This window comes from Petaurus breviceps, unplaced genomic scaffold (assembly GCF_028583685.1).
Source record: "Petaurus breviceps papuanus isolate PSGF00001 unplaced genomic scaffold, PetGlider_PUasm1.0 208, whole genome shotgun sequence".
In the NCBI taxonomy this organism is placed as follows: Eukaryota; Metazoa; Chordata; class Mammalia; order Diprotodontia; family Petauridae; genus Petaurus; species Petaurus breviceps.
In genome coordinates this window covers 7,422,177-7,440,732 of record NW_027185852.1, presented here as the reverse complement: position 1 = coordinate 7,440,732, position 18,556 = coordinate 7,422,177, and the positions used below count along the sequence as shown (strand labels likewise).

The window sequence follows — 18,556 nt, the reverse complement described above, 5'->3', positions numbered from 1 at the left end:
AGAGCCAGGGGGTATGGCCGGGCCAGGGAGAGCCCAGGGAGGCGGCCTCCAGCAGCCAAGGAGGGGAGTTACCTGGCCAGAAGAGAGGAGGCTGCGGGGCCTGGAGAAGATGAAGGAGGGTGTGTGTGTGTGTGAGGGTGGGTGGGTGCTAGTGTGTGTGTGGGGGGGGGGCCACAAGGAAGAGCCCCCAAGTGATTGATTGCTGGAGAACTGGGCTTCTACAAGGGGTTAGGAAAACTGAAAATTTGGTGCAGTGGCCCCCAAGAGAAGGTGTCCAGGGGGTGCCTCCCTGGGGGTTTTCAGGCAGAAGCTGGGGGAGTGCTTGCCCAGGCTCCCATGGGAGGGACAAGACCCCTTTCAGCTGGGACAATGACCCCGGACTCCCAGACACACGACCTTCTCTTTCTAACCTTCCCTCTCTCTCTCTCTCTGCCTCCACAGATGGTGAATTCCTGCTGACTGAAGACTATAATGTGTTAGGCACCTCTGTGGTTCAGTGGTTAGAGTGCCTGACTTGGAATCAGGAAGACCTGAGTTCAAATCCTGCCTTAGACACATAGGGCTCTGCGCTGTCTGTGTGACCGTGTCTGTGAAGTGCACACAGCTCTACATAAAGGGCTGCTGTTATGATCACCTCATTTAGTCTTCCTTCCACCCTGGGGGATAGCATGATTCCCATTCTATAGATGAAGACACTGCGGCAGAGGCTTCCTCCCCACGACTCTGAACTCCCCAAGAGAAAAGTTGGTGTCCTGGCAGATGCCTGGGAATACAATGGGGCCCCCACAGTCACACACCCGGGGACCCCGGGCTGGGAGGGACTTCAGAGGGACTCCTCATGGCACAGGAGAGGAAACGGAGGCCCAGAGGTGAAGGCACTTGGCCAGGGTTCCAGGGAGAGCCACCAGGATGGGAAGCCAAGCCCTGCTCCAAGCCTGGGGCTCTCCCCCCTGCACCACAGACATATGGCATCCAGTCGGAGACCAAGCCCCAGCACAGCGCAGGAAGGAAGGTCAGGCCTCCCCACAGGAGCTGGGCCCAAAGCCACTCAAGGGCTTTTGACCAGAAGGCAACAGGACTAGGGTGGTGCCCTGTGAAAATCAGCCTATCAGGCAGTGGCTTGTGGGATGAGTGGAAAAGAGAAACTGAGGCTGGGCTCCTGGAAAAGTCCCAGGGGAGAGTGTGAGGGGCCGAAGATCTGGTGACAGCAAAGGGAGTGGAAAGCAAGGCAGACTCTAGTACGTCTGGCTGTGGCTGGGTGGACCAGAGACGGGTCCTGCCACGCTGTAGGAGAAGGGCAGCCAGTGACAAGAACAGAGGGCTTTGCTCTGTTCTGTCCTTTCCTGCCAGGGCAGGAGGGCAGGAGTGCCCTGTGCACAGCTGGGAAGTCCATGGGCGGAGGGGCAAGATGGCCCCGTGAGCTAAGGACAGGGACACCCACGACGGAAGCCTTTGTGACTCCTGCGCCTTTAGGATCGCCAGCAAGAATCTGACTCACAATTTGTAAACATTGTTTGGACACACGTCCTTGTCTGTAATGAGCTGGAAGTTGTCCCTGATCCCATGGACTTAAGTCAATGACCATGTGGGTATGGTCCTGGAGTGAGATGTCTGTGAATTCAGTGAGACTCAGCCTATCGGGAGCCCTCCTATCCACTGCTGAAATGTCCCAAGGGAAGAGAGCTCTGTGGGCAAGTGCCCGTGAATGTTTAACAACCGGCTCTCCAGGGAAAGTGTCCTCACAGCACACTTACATTGGATTCACCTTATTAGCATTTTCTCTATCACTTTTCAAAGTTTAGACAATCAACAAAACGATAAAAAAAGTTCTTCTCTGTTTGTGGATTTCCAAGGCACAAGCACTCATGTTGAAAATTTAACAACTGGCTCTCTTCAGCTGGGGAAGGAGAGGGAGGGAGAGACAGAAACAGAATAACAGCAAAAGAAAGACACAGAAACAGTGATAGAGGGAGGGAGGGCAAGAAACAGAAAAGAGCAAGACAGAGGCAGAACAGAAAAGGAGACTCTGTCTTAAGCCGCCAGCATGTGCCCGGCTCTGTGCCTGGCACTGATGTCCGTAATAATTTTAGGACACACAAAGAAGGGGCCGTGTAGCATTCTCTCCAAGAGACAGGAGGAGCAGGCGGCTGTGAGCCTGGGTCTTGAACGTGGAGGAGTCAGGATCATAGGTGGTCTCCAGACCGGGGCTGCTTCTGGCTCTGGGCTCTGGGGGCCCAAGGCCCAGAACCACGGGCCCGAGAGCCACCACGCATGGCCATCCTGTCACTCCGCAGCAGGGGAAGCCAGGAAGAAGGCTGCCAGGGCTCCCTCAGATCCCTCTGTGATCTTTCACAAGCCAAGTAAAGAACAAAGCTGGTCCAGATGCCAGGGGGCCTCTGCTGACGTCCCTCGGGACCTCCCGGGGTTTTCTGGGGACACACTCCTCACCAACGTGATCTCATTGGGCTGTTCTGTGAGGCAGATGCTACATTCTCTTTGGGAGCCCCAGGTTCCAGGCCTGGCCTCATGAGAGGATCCTCATGCATCCACTTGATGGCTAAAGCTTGTCACCTCTGCCCCCCAGCCCCCTTCTCTGCTCACACAGCCCCCAGCCCCTAATTCAGGCCCTGGTCACTTCTCTCTGGACTATTTCAGGTCTCCTAACAGGTGTCCGGGCCTCAGGGCTCTCCTTGCTGCGGTCCATCCTCCACTCAGAGGCCAAAGCAATCTTCCTGAAAAGCAGAGGTCTTCCCAGGGCCCTCCCCTGCTCCATAAGCTCCCATGGCTCCCTAGGGCCAAACAGGAACACCTTTCTTTGGCCCTGACAGCTCTTCACCACCTGGCCCCTCCAAGCTTCCCAGTCTTTTTGTGGGTCGCTCCTCTGCACACCCTACAAGCTCTCTGCCCCGGGACAGAGGACATCCCACCTCCCATAGCTCTGGCTTGGCCTGGGTCCACCCCGGACCCCAGACCCAGAAGGCTCCTGCTCCTCCGTGCCACCTCTTGGAACCCCTGAAGGACCAGGGGCCTGCCTCTCCTGTCCCCCCAACCCACCCCGGTCATCACCACACACTGTATGTCCGCATTGTGTCTCCCACACTGGGGCATGAGCTCCTGGAGGCAGGGACTGGCTGACTTTTCCTTTCTACCTTTGGTGCTTAGTGCAAAGCCTGGCACACAGGGAAGTGATTAATAATGCCTGGTGATTCAGTCTCTGAGCCAGGATTTGAACTCAGGCCTTCCTACCTAAGGGGTGGTGCACTGGGCACAGAATCAGGAAGACCTGAGTTCAAATCTGACCTCAGACCCTGACTGGCTGTGTGACCCTGGGTAAGTCACTTCTCCCTGTTTGCCTGTTTCCTCATCTGTAAAAGGAACTAGCAAACTTCTCCAGGGTCTTTGCCAAGAAAATCCCAGCCGGGGTCATAGAGTCAGGCATGAGAAAAGCAACCAGACAACTGGAAGGTCTGTCTGACCTTAGCAGGCGGGCAGCACAGGCTCCTGACCAGGGACTGATCAAAGCCAAAGCTGGCTCCACTGACCCTTCCTTGTCCCAAATAGGAAGATGCCCCCCACAGCTGGGGTGCAAAGGGCCCCCTGCTGCCGGACCCTACCTTGGGTGAGCTGAAGGTGCACTTGAGCTTGCGGGGTACTCTCTCGTGGGTCATTTCTGTCCACTCGGTGACCGTGTCATCACGATAAGCCAAGGAGACGTCCAGGGAGACTTCTGCGTTCTCTTCTGCAAGAAAACGAGTTTGATCATTTCATTCAACTCAACGAACATCACCGAGTGCCTGCTATGTGCCCGGCACTGGGCTGCGCACCTGGGATACAGAAAGCCACCCAAAGAGTAAAGGATCTGACTGTGCACCCAACAGGGAACAGAGGAAGGAGGAAGAAACAGGACATTCACAACACCTAGGATTCCCAGAATGTCTGAAGCTCCCCGTCACATCAGTCCTCAGGAACTCAGGCTCTCTCTCCTCTGCTAATGCACCCATCACCACCTCCGGCTGCTTGTTTGTGTGTGAATCATTGGAGTGGCAGCCTGGTGTAGTTGAGAGAGAGACAGAGACAGAGAGAAAGAGAACAGAGGGAGAGAGGGAGGGAGGCATAAGGAGAGAGAGAGGGAGACGTGGAGAGAGAGGGAGGGAAGAGAGAGGGGGGGAAGAGAGAGGGAGGGAGGGAGAGGAGAGGGAAAGATAAGAGGGAGGGAGAGAGACAGAGGGAGAGGGAGGGGGAGAGGAAAGGGGGAGGGAGAGAGGAGAGGGGGAGGGAGGGGGGGAGAGAGAACAAACACGCTTGGAGGGGGGAAATCTTGGTTCCAAAATCCTATGTCTGACGATAGCTAGGTGAGACATTCAGCCGCCCTCAGCCTCAGTGTCACCATCTGTAAAATGGGGACAATACCTGCTTCCCAAGCTTGTTGCAGGCAGGTAAAGTGACAGAGAAGTGCTGGGTGTTTGTGTGTCTCCTGCCCCAGACTAGAAGCCCCTAAAGGGCAGGGAGCATTTCCTTGGGCACGGCATCCTTGGTGCTTTGCACAGAACAGGTTATTTGATAAATGCTGGCTGAATTCAATTGTCTTTATATCCATCACATGAAGGAAAACTGTATTTGTGTTTGTACATATACATGTGTATGGCACCAGCATATACACGTGTGTCTGTATGTGTGTGTCTGTGGTCCAGAATGGGGTTCTCTGGGTCTAAGTGTCTTCCTCTGCTGGTGAGATGGGGGTGGAGGGGGGCAAAGCCAAATGTTCCATGTACCTAGAAGGGCATCCTGACCCGAAGGCGGGTGTGGGGAGCCTTCCTAGGGCAGCAGCAGAAACCTTGCTGCCATCTGGGCCTCGGCTGTCCCGGCTACAAGGTTGGCTCACTGATTACAGCCTACTCTGGGTAACTGGTCTAAGGCTCAGTCATGTACATGCCCTTAGAATATGAACGCCCCGAGGGCAGGAATTGTATTGGTTCTTGCGTCTCCATTGCTCAGTGTGGCTCCTGTTCAATAATCGAGGTTGCTGCCTGCTTGACTGTACTCCCAGAAGTCCCTGGCCCTGCCAGGCCCTGACCATAGCTTCCCGAGGAATTCTCAAGGAGCTTTGGACCAGGCTGTGGCCCCCTCTTGCCCCCCCATCATCAACCTGTCTTGTCTATTTTATCAAAGTCTATGAAGGAAGAGAAATGATTCTGCAAATGTCCTTCAAAAGAATTAAATCCCAAAGGATTAAACAGGGTTCTTATTACATAATCCCCATAAAATGTCTTGAAAGTCCTCAGTTCAGAGCATCTCACCCTCCCCATTTAGTGGGTTTTATACTCTGCTGGCCAAGTTCAAAGACAGGCTGCTGTCTGGGCCGCCGATGAGCCTGGCCAGGCTTCCCAAAGGAATGCTGGGGGTGGACTGTGCTGACTTCAATGGGCTCCCTTGGATCCCAGGCCTGAACAACCAGGGGCTGGCAAATTGGGGGCTCTCCTTCCCGGCACTCTTTCAGGCCCTCCTGTGTGGGCACATCAGCTGGATCGACATGCTGCCTCCTGCCAAGAGACACTGAGCTGGACACAAAGACAAGGAAGATTTGATCTGAGTCCTCAAGGAGCTTCCAATCTAGCGCAGGGAAGGCCCCAGGGATGCAGAAGAAGAAACCCGTGACAAAGGTCATGAGCTTCATGGAAAATAAGCCCATTACGGGGCTTGGCATCAGCCATTCAGCGACCCGCGAGCACAGCATGGCGGAGAAGGTGCTGCGGTCCCAGACCTGGCTGTGATGAACAGCAGAGGAGGTAACAGGGGCATGCTTAGTGCTGTCTCAGGCACACAGTGGGGCTACATGAATGCTGTCTCCCTTCCCTTCCCCCAAATGCTTGTTGACTGAATACCTCCCGGGCTGTTGTGAGAAGTGAATGCGATAATGGATAAAATGCTCTGCAAATCCCAAAGCTCTGTTTGTAGCACTCACATCATTTTGTATTATAATACTTAATATATTAATACAATGACATATATTGTATATTAACATATCTCATATTCATGGACTATAGTCTATTATATAACAGTGTCATGTTCATTATATCAATATATTATGGCACATATTATATAGAATATTAATATATCATATTGTTGCATGTGGAATAATCTATAGCACCTAGAATGTGCTATTAATTACATAATTAAAATCTGATATATAAGGAATAATGTGATATATTTTGATATAATATATAATTTAATATAAATACACAATCAATAATCATGATATGTAATAATGTACTATGATATTTGCTATATTACTATATAACATATTTATAAATATTTATTATTAAAGACGGGGCTTTGGGTGAAAAGGCGTGCCCGTGGTCATACAGGAGGTAAATATCTGAGGGGAGATGCCAACCCCAGTCTGTCGCAGCTCTAAATCCAAACTTCATCATGCACAGTGATGACCACGGAGACAGTACTGTCCAAGAAGGACATCAGGTCCCACCATCATGATGTGATCTACTTCAAACAGAAAAACACAACTCGGGGCTTTGGCGGCGCTGGCTTTTTCTCTCCCTGAGCCCTGAATGAAGGATTCCCAGGGCATTCTAGAGGTCACAAGAAAAACGGCCACTGAGTGGTAGACACCTGCAGGGAAACTGAGTCAGGCCCTGGGGTTAGCCTGCTCACTGGCACCTCCAGAGAACATCCTGGAAAAGATCCAGCAGGACCCAAGGATGTAGCTGGGGTTTCTTCAGAAGCAGGGAGGGAGGCGTCCAACAAGCCGAGGTACCACTGGGGGCAGACAGGTGAGCATCACCAGCCTGAGCCTGGGCTGGCCACCTGCACCTGGGCAGGTGCTGAGAGAAAGTGGGATGTCTTCAGAGATGCTGGGGCAGGATGGTCAGGGACATGGGTGAGACTAGAGGAGACTCAGGACAAGCTGAACGTCCAGCAAGCGGCAAGCATTTATGGAGTGTCTACTGTGTGCCAGACATTGTGGTAAGCCCTGGGGATACAAAGGGGTCAGAAAAATGCCCCCCTCAAGGAGCTCAGAGTCTAATGGGGACACAACGCATGGGTGTGGGCAAACAAGCCAAGGCAGGAGAAAGAGGCAGTGATGGGCGGGGGGAGGGGCTGGCGTTGAGGGGATCAAAGGCTTCCTGAAGAAGGTGGGATTTGGACTGAGCCCTGAGAGGAGCAGAAGATGAGGAGGGAGAGCAGCCCAGGCAGGGGCACAGCCAGTGACAATGCCTGGAGTCTGGAGATGGAGGGTCTTGTCTGAGGCCAGCGCGGCTGGATCAGAGTCCAGGGAGGGAGCTAGGGTGGGGGGCCAGAGGGGCTGATGGGACTGAGAGGCAGAAGGGGCCTCAAGGGCTCTCTGTCTGCTACACGCCTCTCACTCTGCAGATGAGAAACAACCCAGACGTGTTCTGTGCCCTCCCAGGTCATACAGGTCTGGTAGCAGGGCCGGCCCAGCCCCTGACTCTACCCAGAGCGCATACGCTGCCCTCCTCCCCATCCCAGGTCACACATGCATTTCACAGGAGCGCTCAAGACCAAGTCATTGTGCTAGATGCCATACAAGGTCCCTGCCCTCGAGGCGCTCCCAGTCTGGCTGGGGACACAGATCTCTAGGCCGGGGCACAGGCTGGCCACTTGGTATGGGGGCAGGAGGGCACTGGGGGCAGAGGGTCCTGGCAGAGCCAGAGGGGCCACCTCCCATCTCTGTCCCCGGGACAGGCGAGTCACCCAATTACAGGAAAACGAAGCCTGCAGGGGTCACACAACCAGACGCTTCCCTTCCCTGAGCATTTTGCTAATTCAGTCTTCAGATGGGGTCATACTGGCTGCAGACCCTTCCCCACCCAGGGGTCTCCAGAAAGCATGTCCATCCCCACAGGCGTAAACTCCCGGATGTCAGGAACTCCTTTTGTCATTCTAGGGGGTGGCACAGAGCGCTGGGTCTGGAGTCCAGAAGACTCTTCTTCCTGAGTTCAAATCCAGCCTCTGACACTGTGTGACCCTGGCCAAGTCACAGCACCCTGTTGGCCTCAGTTTCTTCATCTGTAAAATGAGCCAGAGGAGATGGCAAAGCACTTCAGAATCTCTGCCAAGAAAACCCCAAATGGGATCTTGAAGAGTCAGATACACCCGAAATGACTGAACAAGGAAAGATGATGCCTGCCACAGAGGATGCATCTTATACACATCTGCTGACTCACCGACTGACCGACTGACTAACCAACTGACCAACTGACCGACTGACCGACCGACAGACCAACTGACGACTGACTGACCAACCGACTGACAGACCGACAAGTAAACGGGTTTTTACTGAGCACCTGCGAATCCCTGCAGACGCTAAAGCCAAAAGGAATGGTAGACCTTTTTAAGCTGGAGGGGACCCTGAACATGCCCCACAGGGCAACCACGAGGGCAAAGGGCTCCAGTTCATGCAGCGTGTGGTAGGAGAAGGCTTGTGAAGCCCTTCACCCACATCGGATTCTCACAACAGCCTGGGAAACGGGGGCTTTTACTCTCCCTCTTTTACAGAGGGGGAAACTGAGGCTAAGAAAGGACAAATGCTCTGCCCAGGATTCCACAGTACCTCGGGCAGGATTTGGACCCAGGCTCCTAGCATTCTCTCCCCCTCATGATTCATGCCGTTTAGGGTCAGCTGAAGGAACAGAGGATGTTTAGTCTGGAAAAGAACCACGATTTAACAAATGGGGTCATGAGACTGTCTCTAAGTGTCTGAAAGGCTGGCACAGGGAGGAGGGTCAGATTTGGCCTGGATGGACCCAAAGGGCAGAAGTCACAGGGAGGCACGACCTTAGAAAAGTCCTTGAGTCTCCCTCTGCCTTGGTTTCTCCACCTGTAAAATGGACGGCTCAGACTAGGTGGAGTCTGTCCATAATCCTGAGACTTCTACTTCTACAGAGAATAATCAATCCTGCATAGCCAAGCCCATGCTGGTCCTGCTGTGACATGCCAGCCCCTGAAGGACACTCCTGAGTTTGGCACAGGCAGGGAAGGAGGCTGACCTTGGCAGCTCCTCAGCTCTTGTGTCCTGCCCTTAAGTGGCACCCATGGTCCGGCTCTCCTCACCCTTCCCCATCTCAAATATCCCAACCAGGAAACTGGATCCAAAGAACTCGGTGTCCCCACCCCCACCCCACAGCTCCAGGGGATGCTCCTGGGGGGTTCGAGTCCTCAGACCCCACAGAGATGCTTGAGGTCACCTCTGCCTCCTCCCTAGTGCTGGCCGAGTAGGGGAATGATTTGTACACAGTCTGTTCTTCAGGAATGGAACTAGCACACACGGAACACACAAAGGTTGGCCTCGGAATCAGAGAACAGAGTTCAAAGCTTACCTCTGATGCGAGCTCTGGATTACAGCCAATGGCTTTAATGCTCAGGCCCCCACCCCACCCTGACTCCTCTGGCCTGGAGATTCAGTGATGAGAGTGTTGGACTTGGAATCAGGAACACCTGGGTTCCCTCCCATCGCTAGCTCTTACCAGGGCCCTGGCCATGTCCCTGAGCCTCAGTCTCCTCATGTGTAAAATGAGATTGGACCAGACGGCCTCCAAATCCCTTCTGGCTCCAAAGTTGTGACCTTGTGACTTAATTACTAAGTCATAGACCAGTGGAGGGGGAGAGAGAGGTTCCACCCTGGGAGTTCTTATGAAATCCCAGATCCTTCCCTTTTTGGAGTGTTTGTCTAGTAACTGTGGTATAAGGAAGACAGTCCTGGCCCAAGACATGGGAGTACCTGGGCTCAAGGTTCCCACCTCTATTGCTCCTTATCTGCCCTGGGAACCCAGGCTCTGAGCTGAAGCAAGTCCCTTCAGATGCCCCCTTGATGTCTGCTGGAGAAGAGGCCCAGTCTTCTGCTCCTTGGAGGACATCCAAGGTCCCTTACATCAAGGATTCTGTGGTCCTGAGTCCCTCAACCCCCCACCTGAGGACGGAAACCCCGCCTGTGGCAGGAGAGCATACTGGGCCTTTTCTGTAGCCTGGCATCTCCACTTCAATTACTGCACCAAGACTGTAATAAACCACCCGCTTTGTGACTCCCAGATCCTGTGTGGGCAAGGCTTCCCACCGGCAGATGAAGAAGGTCACGCGTCCCCTGTGAATGGGAACTGGCTGGGAGGCAGGCAGGCATGCTGGACCGGGCTGCACCCCTCTCCAGACTGCCTTGGGCTGCCAGTGCTCCCCAGGTGGGACTGCCGGTTTCCTTTGCTGACCCTGCATGAAGCCCCGGCTTCCCAAGCTGCTTCCGAGCTACAATCTAGCCATCCACATTCCTAGGATGGAAAATTCATTCAGGATGCTAGCAGAGAGGTGGCTGCAGTGGGCCTGTGGTTTCCCCTCACTATTTCTGTCCAGTTCTGGGGGCGGCTCGTCTTCCAGAAGCATCCAGAGGACAGAGATCTCCTCTGCACGAGTGGGCCTGGGAGGCAGGGAGAAGGGAGGCTGGAGGCCAAGTTTAAGCCTGCACCCAAACCTCATGGGGACCGTGACTCCATTTTTCTCAGCCTTGAGCGTAGAGGTCATTTCTTGGTCCCTTCTCTCTTGACTAGGAGGTTGTAAACCCAGCAGAGTGACAGGCCCTCCTCCCAACCTAATGGGAAGAGATTTTGCAATCCTAAGCAGCCTTAGGAGCAGCTCTTGGCTATAAAGATGATATCGCTCAGTAACTCAACAAGAAAACAACCCCCAAACTGACAACGAAAGCCCCTCAAAGCACCTTCCTTCCTTGGCCAGTCCTGGGCATGGCAAGCTCGAGTTTCCTGAGGTCTTCTTAGACCCTCAGACTATATTCTGCCAAAAAAGAAAAGGGGGTGAGGGGAGTGAGTCGTCCTCCTAGCAGCTGCAGTCTTTGGGCTTACAGAACACCATCACCAGCGATGACAGGCGGCATTTCTAAAGCGCTCTAAGGTTGACAAGATGCAGACATTCTGCCCCCATGTTCATTCACTTCTGGATGTAGCAGTATTACCTAATCTGCTCTCCTGACTGACCCTCTTTATTTTTTTAACCAGTATCACAGAATTCAGAACCAAAAGGGACTTCAGAAGAATGTTAGTGCAATCTGTCCTCGTAGACATGGGGAAACTGAAGCACAGAGAGGCGTCAAAAGCAGCCCTTCGTCTGGTGTAACTGCACCCTCCTTGCGACAGGTCCTGGCCCCTGTAGTCCTGGATTCGGACATCTGGTGCCAAGCCCAGGGCCTCTCTCCATCACAGCTCCCTGGGTCTCCTGAGCCTTGTTCCCTATGGAAGGCTGCTGTGACTCACCAAGGTCCTGTTTGGGTAACCCCACCAAGGAGGGACAGAGTCTGGAGTCCTCCAGCTTCTCTCACCAGGTCTGGATGCCAGAGGGCTCTTTAATGTTGACGCTCCTCCCTGTCTAGAACTCTCTGACCTGGGATTTCATTAGACGGGTCAGGTCCTGCAGGGATGCGCTCCCTGCTTCCCTAATGAGCATTTGGTTCCAGAGACTTTCCTAAGATGCCCCTGGGGCCTGGGTGTCACCGGCTGGAATGGGAAAGAAGCCTGATTATTTCTCCAGCCAGTCTAACAGTTTAGACAGAGCCCAGATTGTCTTCTTTCAACACCTGACGCATTTATGATGGGGAGCAACGCTGCCTTAATGTGGTCAGGGCTTTCGAGGAGCGCCCCAGAACTGAAGACTCCATGCTCATTGGCAGCACTCCGCTCCTCCTCCTCCCCCCAAAAGGGAGTATGAGAGAGAGGCTCTGGAGCTTCCCAGGATCCTGGATCTCAGGTTGGTAGGGCCCTCAGACTCAGTCTAGTCTTACTGTCATTAGTGGTCAGTCTGAGGTCTCTCAGGGGAGTGTCTCAAGTGGGGTTTGAAATCAAGTCAAGTCAGTAAAGACTTATTAAGCCCCTACTATGTGCCAGCCATCAGGCTAAGCTCTGGGCATACAAAGAAAGGCAAAAACAGTGCCTGACCTCAGGGAGCTCACCATCTACTTGGGGAAAGGGTATGCAAACCACTGTGTGCACACAAGACAGATGTAGGGTAAACTGAATATGATCTCAGAGGGAAGGCCACACAGACCCAGGCCCTCTGAATCTGGGGCTGGCAGATTTACTAAGCATCTGCTATGTGCTGGTCACGAAGGTTGAAACAAGGCTTTATCTGCTGGATGGGAAAACTTTCTTTTGTATAGGAAAGATGAACGTGGAGCCCATCTAAGCCAAGGCCCTCATGTTTCACAGATAAGGGGAAGTGAAGCTGGTCTGGGGGTCTACATGCAAGCTCCCTGGGCCTCTCATCGGCTACCATAAGGAACACAGAGCCAATGACCCAGCCAGGAGAGTCCTCCCAGCTCGAGAACCCCACGATGCCTTACTGGATGGAGACAGCCCAGTGAACAACTTGGGGGGCGGCAGGGATTGCCACAAAGAGGGGCCTCCTGCTTTCTCCCCAAGAAGCAGACGGTGTGCAAGCAGCTGGAGGGTCTCATCACCAAGAACGTCTACCTGCCTCCTCTCTCTATGAAAGCAAGCCCGGCAGCTCTTTTCATCCCCGCCCCTAAAAATAGATGACGGCATTGCTCACAGCCCGACAGCTGTGTCCCCACATGAGCACGGGAGAGAAAACGATGGCGAATTTCACAACGGTACAGAGCATACCTCTGGGGCAGCAGGATGGTGGCAGGGCAGGGCTCAAAGTGAACCTGTCCCTCCCTCTGCCTCAGTTTCCTCAGGTTACAAGGGGGAGGGCACTCAGGGACTTTGACCTCTAATTCTGTGATCTTATGACTCACCAGGTGTGTGACCTCTCAGGGCCCCTTATCAATAGCGAATGAAGGAGTTGTTTAAGACAAGCTGGCTTCGAAGGTTCCTATTCTAGGAGGTGTGTCAGAGCTCTTGGGAGCCCCAGGGGTGAAGAGAAGGGCAGGGATATCACAGAAGCCTGTCCCCTTCTAGCTGTGACTTGGGAAGCGGCCGAGGGCACCGTGGACAGCAAGGAGAGCCGTGTTCAGATCCCGTCTGGGATGTTCGATCCTAGTAGGATCCTTGTCTGTTGGCTCCGAGCACTTTCTGGGGCCATCCCCTCCCCTAGAATGTTTCCTCTCCTCTCCACTCCCTGGCTTCCTTCAAGGCCCAACCGAAATCTCACCATCTACAGAAAGCCTTTCCCAAGCCCACTTAATCCTAGGGGCCTTCGCTCTTCCTTATTTCCCAGTAATGCACGATATAAATATATATATATATATATATATATATATATATAAACACACATATACATACACATGTACACAAACAAGCCATGTAGACACACACATATGTATGCATGTGTATGTGTGTGTGTGCGTGATCTTGTCTGCCTGTATTTATTTGCTTTCAGCCCCCTGAGGACAGGGACTGTCATTTGCCTGTTTCTGTATCCCTAACACTTGGCACACAGTAGATATTCAATAAATGCTGAATGATTATTTACCCAGGAAAAGGGGTGTGACTACTGACTGCCTCAGTTTCCTCATCTGTAGAATGGGGACAATGACAGCTCCCACCTCCCAAGGTTGTTGTGAGGCAGCACAAGATCACATGGGTAAACGCTTTCCGAACCTCACAGTGACACAGGAATGCCTGCCAGTTGTGTGGCTGTTTTTTGGTCATTGGCCAAGGACCTGACAACTGCACCTACCCCCCCAAGGGCGGTTCTGGGACAGCACCTCGGGCTCAGGGGGGGAGAATCGGAGGAGAGAGGCCTGGGGGAAGAGGATGGGGGACCCCCATTAGCTGTGCTTTAGATACCATCCAGCTTGTGCTACAAGGTGACGGCAGCAAACAATGCTGAGTCTAAAACCAAAGGGCCTAGTGTGTGACCTTAGGCCAGTCACCAATTCCTCCGGGACTCGGTTTCCTCCCCTTTAAAGCGAGGGGGAAGGGACTGGATAACCTCTGGGCTGCCTTCCAACTCAAAGTCGCTATATTCTCCTCTAGACATAATCACTGCGTTAGGGTGTAGTGGCTGGGACACTAGACTTGGAGTCAGAAAGACGAGTTTGAATCCTGCCCCGACGTTTACTGTGTGGCCTTGGCTCCTCTCGCCATGCCTGCTTCCTCATCTGGAAAGTGAAGGGGCTGGAATTAGACTCTAAATCTGTGACCTTCCAGGAGCCAGACCTCCCTCCTCTCACCTCATCTAATTATGCTCCAGTCCAGGATGAAAACATTAGGGTTACCACTGAAATCATCATGCATCATTAAGGGGCACAGAAAGAAAAAAAGAGTCATTTAAAAAATTTAAGTCCCCCTCCCTGTTCCTGACATGGCCTTAGCTCCCCCACAGCCTGCACGGCAGGGCCCAGGCAGCCTTGGCAGGGAGGGGAGCGGGTCAGGTTTCAAAAGAAACAAGGGCATATTTGTTGACAGTGACCAGCTTCTCCTGCCCCCCTCCCTGTCCCCGCCCTGGCTTCTCTCTGGGGGTCTGTGCCAGGAGGCAAATGTCACCCCAGAGCGCCCCGACATTCGCCCCAGTGATGAGGCTGCTATAGCAGCTGTGTTGTTGCTGGAGGTGGGCCAGCGTGGTTCACACGGAATCCATCTCATCAGCTTACACCCTGGCCTTGTTTGTCTGGGCAAGAATGAGGGGCCCGAACTGCATAAGCGACCTGCCTGTCTCCATCCTTAAGAGCCTTCGCCGCAGGTGTGGGTCACTGGACTTCACCAGTGCAGACTCGGGTCAGTCCTGCTCTGGCCTTCCAGGGCAAAGGTCTGTGAGATCCCAGAGTGCCCACCTCACGGCCCCTGGCATAGCCTTGGCAGAAGCCAGAGAACTGCCCACAAAGTGCCCCCCCAGGGCTCGACCTCTCTCCAAATGCCTTCTTGCATCACCAATTTTTCCCTCTGTCTACATCGATGGGACTGACCCTTCAAACTTGGGGCTTCTCTACCGAACCCTGAGATTCTTCCTACAATGGTAGACAGCTGGGGGTGGGAAGCCTTCCCTCTCCCTCTCCCTTTCCCTCTTCTCCCAGACTGAGAAATGAGTATGAAGAACACCCAAAGGGGGGTGGGGAAGGAATATGGTGGTCACAGCAGCTTCGAGGAGCACCAGACCAGCTGAGGAAGGCCATGGTCTGACTGAGGGACAGTGGAGCACCCCTGTGCCCAGCAGTGTCCAAGGGGCCTTGGGAAGGGGCTGCATGGCAGGGCTAGCAGCCAGACGTGCTGGAGGGGATCTCCAAATGTTGCTGTGCTCCATGGTCACCATGGGCAGGCTGGGGAAGCTAACAGACCTTTGCTCAGAACTGTTTTTAAATGCATAAAATAAAATGTAGAGGAGAAGGAAGGAAGGGAACAAAGGGAGGGAGGGGAGGAGGGAAGAAGGGAGAAAGGGAGGGAGGGTTAGAAGGATTCATGGAATGGGACAAAGGGCCTTCTTTCTGATGTGGATGTCTGCCCAGCCATGTTATGTGGCCCTTAGTCCAGAAGAGCACAATCTCTCATGGATTCAAACTGACCAAAGGCAAAGGAGAGAGGCACAGAGGGCATCAGTAGCCTACAGCATGTTTCCAGTGACCGACTACCAATTAATCCACCAGTTTTTATGAATCACTTATTCTGTACCAGACTCTATACTAAGTGCTGCTGTCCTCAGGGAGCTTACCTTTGAAGGGGAATACAATATGTAAGGAATTAGGTACGTACAAGACACAGGAGGTGAGAGCTAGCCCCGGAGGAGAGCTGAGGAGAGATGGAGAGACCTTCAGAAGAGGAGCTCCCATCTGAACTCGGGCAGAAAGGAACCAGGCATTCTAAGAGGCAGAGGAAAGAGGAAGGGTCTTCAAATTGTCCCTCGTGTGAACTCTAGAGCCAAGCTCACCTTGGGAATCATGTCCACACAGGTAGGATGCCCTCTAAGGCAAGTCACTGCCCTTAGGCATAAGGGCCAGAGAGGATCAAGAAAACCTCACAGCATCCTACAAATAAATACTAGCTCGTTATTGTCTCTAACTAGGGAGGGAGAATATGGCCACAGCCAGGATCTGTAGCAACCTTCCACCTACAGGTTCCTCCTGATTGTCCTCATTTGGATGAGCTCAACATTTAGCCTTTCTGTTGATATTCAGTCAATCAACAAGTGTTTGCTCTGTGCCAGAGGCTAAAACCCAAAGGGGTCCTGCCCCAGAAAGCTTCTATTCTCATGAGGCCCATAGCAATCTTGCCTTAGTTTCCCAGAGACCCAAGGCTGGCCAGTCCAGCCCCAAGCTGGAGCCGGACAGCACAGTGGCCAAAAGGCCAGTCACCACTTGACCAAAACTCAGTTTGTCTATTTATACGCTGAATCACCTAAGAGTGGCTGCTTCCTGTGCTGGTCTGTGATACATTTTTTAATGTCACACTAAAAATACACTTCCAGTACACCACCACTCTCTGCCCACCCAACAACTTGGAAGGAACAGAAGCCAGCATTTAAAAATATAAAATGAAATAAGATAAAACACAATTCACTGAAGAACTCAGCTCTTCTGAGCTGCAGCTTTCTTTAAAATAAAACGTGGGGTGGGGTCTGCACCAACTGGGCCCATGATTCAATTTAAGGATGCTGAGGTCGCTTGTCTCACTTGAGCTCTTTAGAAAGATGAGAGAAGAGAGAATCAGGGAACCATAGATTTCGGGCTGAAAGGCTCCATTTCCTCCACCTCCTGCAGAGGAGGAGAAATTAAGGGACATTAGCGGTTATCAGTCCAGCGTCCCAAACGGCGCAAAAAGCTTCTGTACCAAAGAGGTCACAACTCCTCAAGGCAGGGAATTATGGGAAATGCACAGAATTTAGAGAAACCGGGCCTAGCCCCTGTCTCTGTCACTATGAGAGATTAGGCCTCAGTGTTTTCATCTGTAAAATGATGGTTCACCTAGACAGCCTCTAAGGTCCTTCCAGTGCTAAATCTATGATCCAAGCACTTGTACATTCCTGGCATGGATGGCTCTGATGGTTAGAATTCTCCAGAAACCTGCCTTGCTATGATGTCTACCAAGGGTCCTCACTTTGGCCTCAGAACTCATATAAGGCCAGCACTGGAGACGGCAATGTTAGCAGTGGGTCTCTCTCTAAACAACAGGGCTACGAATTAATGCCCCCAGCTACACTGGTTCCCCTTAGGTAGCACCTCCTAAATGACACTTTTCCTAAAGGCAGGGGATAGAATGCAGGGCTTGGAGCCAGAAAGACCTGAGTTCAAATCTAGCCTCAAACACTCACTAGCTGGGTGACTCTGGGCAAGGGACTCTGCCTTAGTTTCCTCAACTGTAAAATGAGGATAATAGCGGCACTGCTTCCCAGGACTGTTGTGAGGAGTTAATGGGATGACACAAAGACTAGCCAAATGCCAGCTAATATTAGTTGAGTAGGAAACGTCTCAAAGGTCAAGCAAAGGAATAAGAGAACATGGGTGCCGAAGCAGCCTTGAAAGGAGGATGACTCACTGGGCATCCTTTCAGAAGTCTTCTTCCAGACTCAAGAACTCTGACAAAGTGTCCTACCCACCCCTGGCCTGAGGGGCGATGCCTCAGACCACATGGGGAGACTTGGAGTGTTTTTAGAACACACCAGCAACTCTGGGATGGGTTTTTCTTGACCACACCTATTGCAATTCAATTCAATAAACATTTATTTTGTGACTACTATGTTCTAGGCACTGTGTTAAGCACTATTTATTACAATGGTTTTGCTTTTCGTTGTTCCAGTGGGGGAGGAGGCAGGCAACAGAGAGGTAAATTTTTGTTTACTAAAAAAAAAAAAATGAACTAATTTGAAAAATCTTCTTTTGCTTACTAAAATGGGGACTTTTTTGTTTTCATCTGTAAATAATTAGAATGCACTACAGTCCAGTACGATGTTAGTTCCTTGAAGGCAGAGACTGTTTTCATTTTCATCCTGGCACATAGTAGGTGCTTAATAAAAGTTTGCTGAATTAAAACTAAATCAATTATTCATTCATTCATCAATAGTTATACCAGTGATCTCACACCAGTAAAAGGATCTTTAGAAATTCTTCTGGGCAGCTAGGTGGAGCAGTAAATAGAGCACCAGGCCCTGGAGTCAGGAGGACCTGAGTTCAAATCCTGCCTCAGACACTTAACACAAAAACTAGCTGTGTGACCTTGGGCAAGTCACTTAACCTCAATTGCCCTCCAAAAAAAAAATAGAAATTCTTCTATATGGGGGTGGCTAGCTGGTGCAGTGAACAGAGCACCAGCCCTGGAGTCAGGAGGACCTGAGTTCAAATCTGGCCTCAAACATTTAAAACCTACTAGCCATGTGACATTGGGCAAGTCACTTAACCCTAATTGCCCTGTCTTCCCCCTCCAAAAAGCAAAAAAAAAAAAAAGAACAAGAAATTTGGGGCGGCTAGGTGGTACAGTGAATAGAGCATTGACCCTGGAGTCAGGAAGACCTGAGTTCAAATCTGGCCTCAAAGAGAGAGAGAGAGAGAGAGAGAGAGAGAGAGAGAGAGAAGGAAAGGAGAGAAAGAAGGAAAGAAAGAGAGGAAGGAAGGAAGAAGAAGAAGAAAGAAAGAAAG

The 18,556-nt window shown here is 52.1% G+C and overlaps 1 protein-coding gene across 1 annotated transcript in view; it reads right to left on the bottom strand.

Annotated features, from left to right (window-relative positions):
* The window catches only part of WLS (Wnt ligand secretion mediator), a 129,115-nt gene that overhangs the window by 42,467 nt on the left and 68,092 nt on the right, over positions 1 to 18,556 (bottom strand). The window contains exon 3 of the mRNA XM_069093373.1: positions 3,615 to 3,739. Coding sequence (XP_068949474.1) covers positions 3,615 to 3,739 — 125 coding nt within the window. The remainder of the gene's footprint in view (positions 1 to 3,614; positions 3,740 to 18,556) is intronic.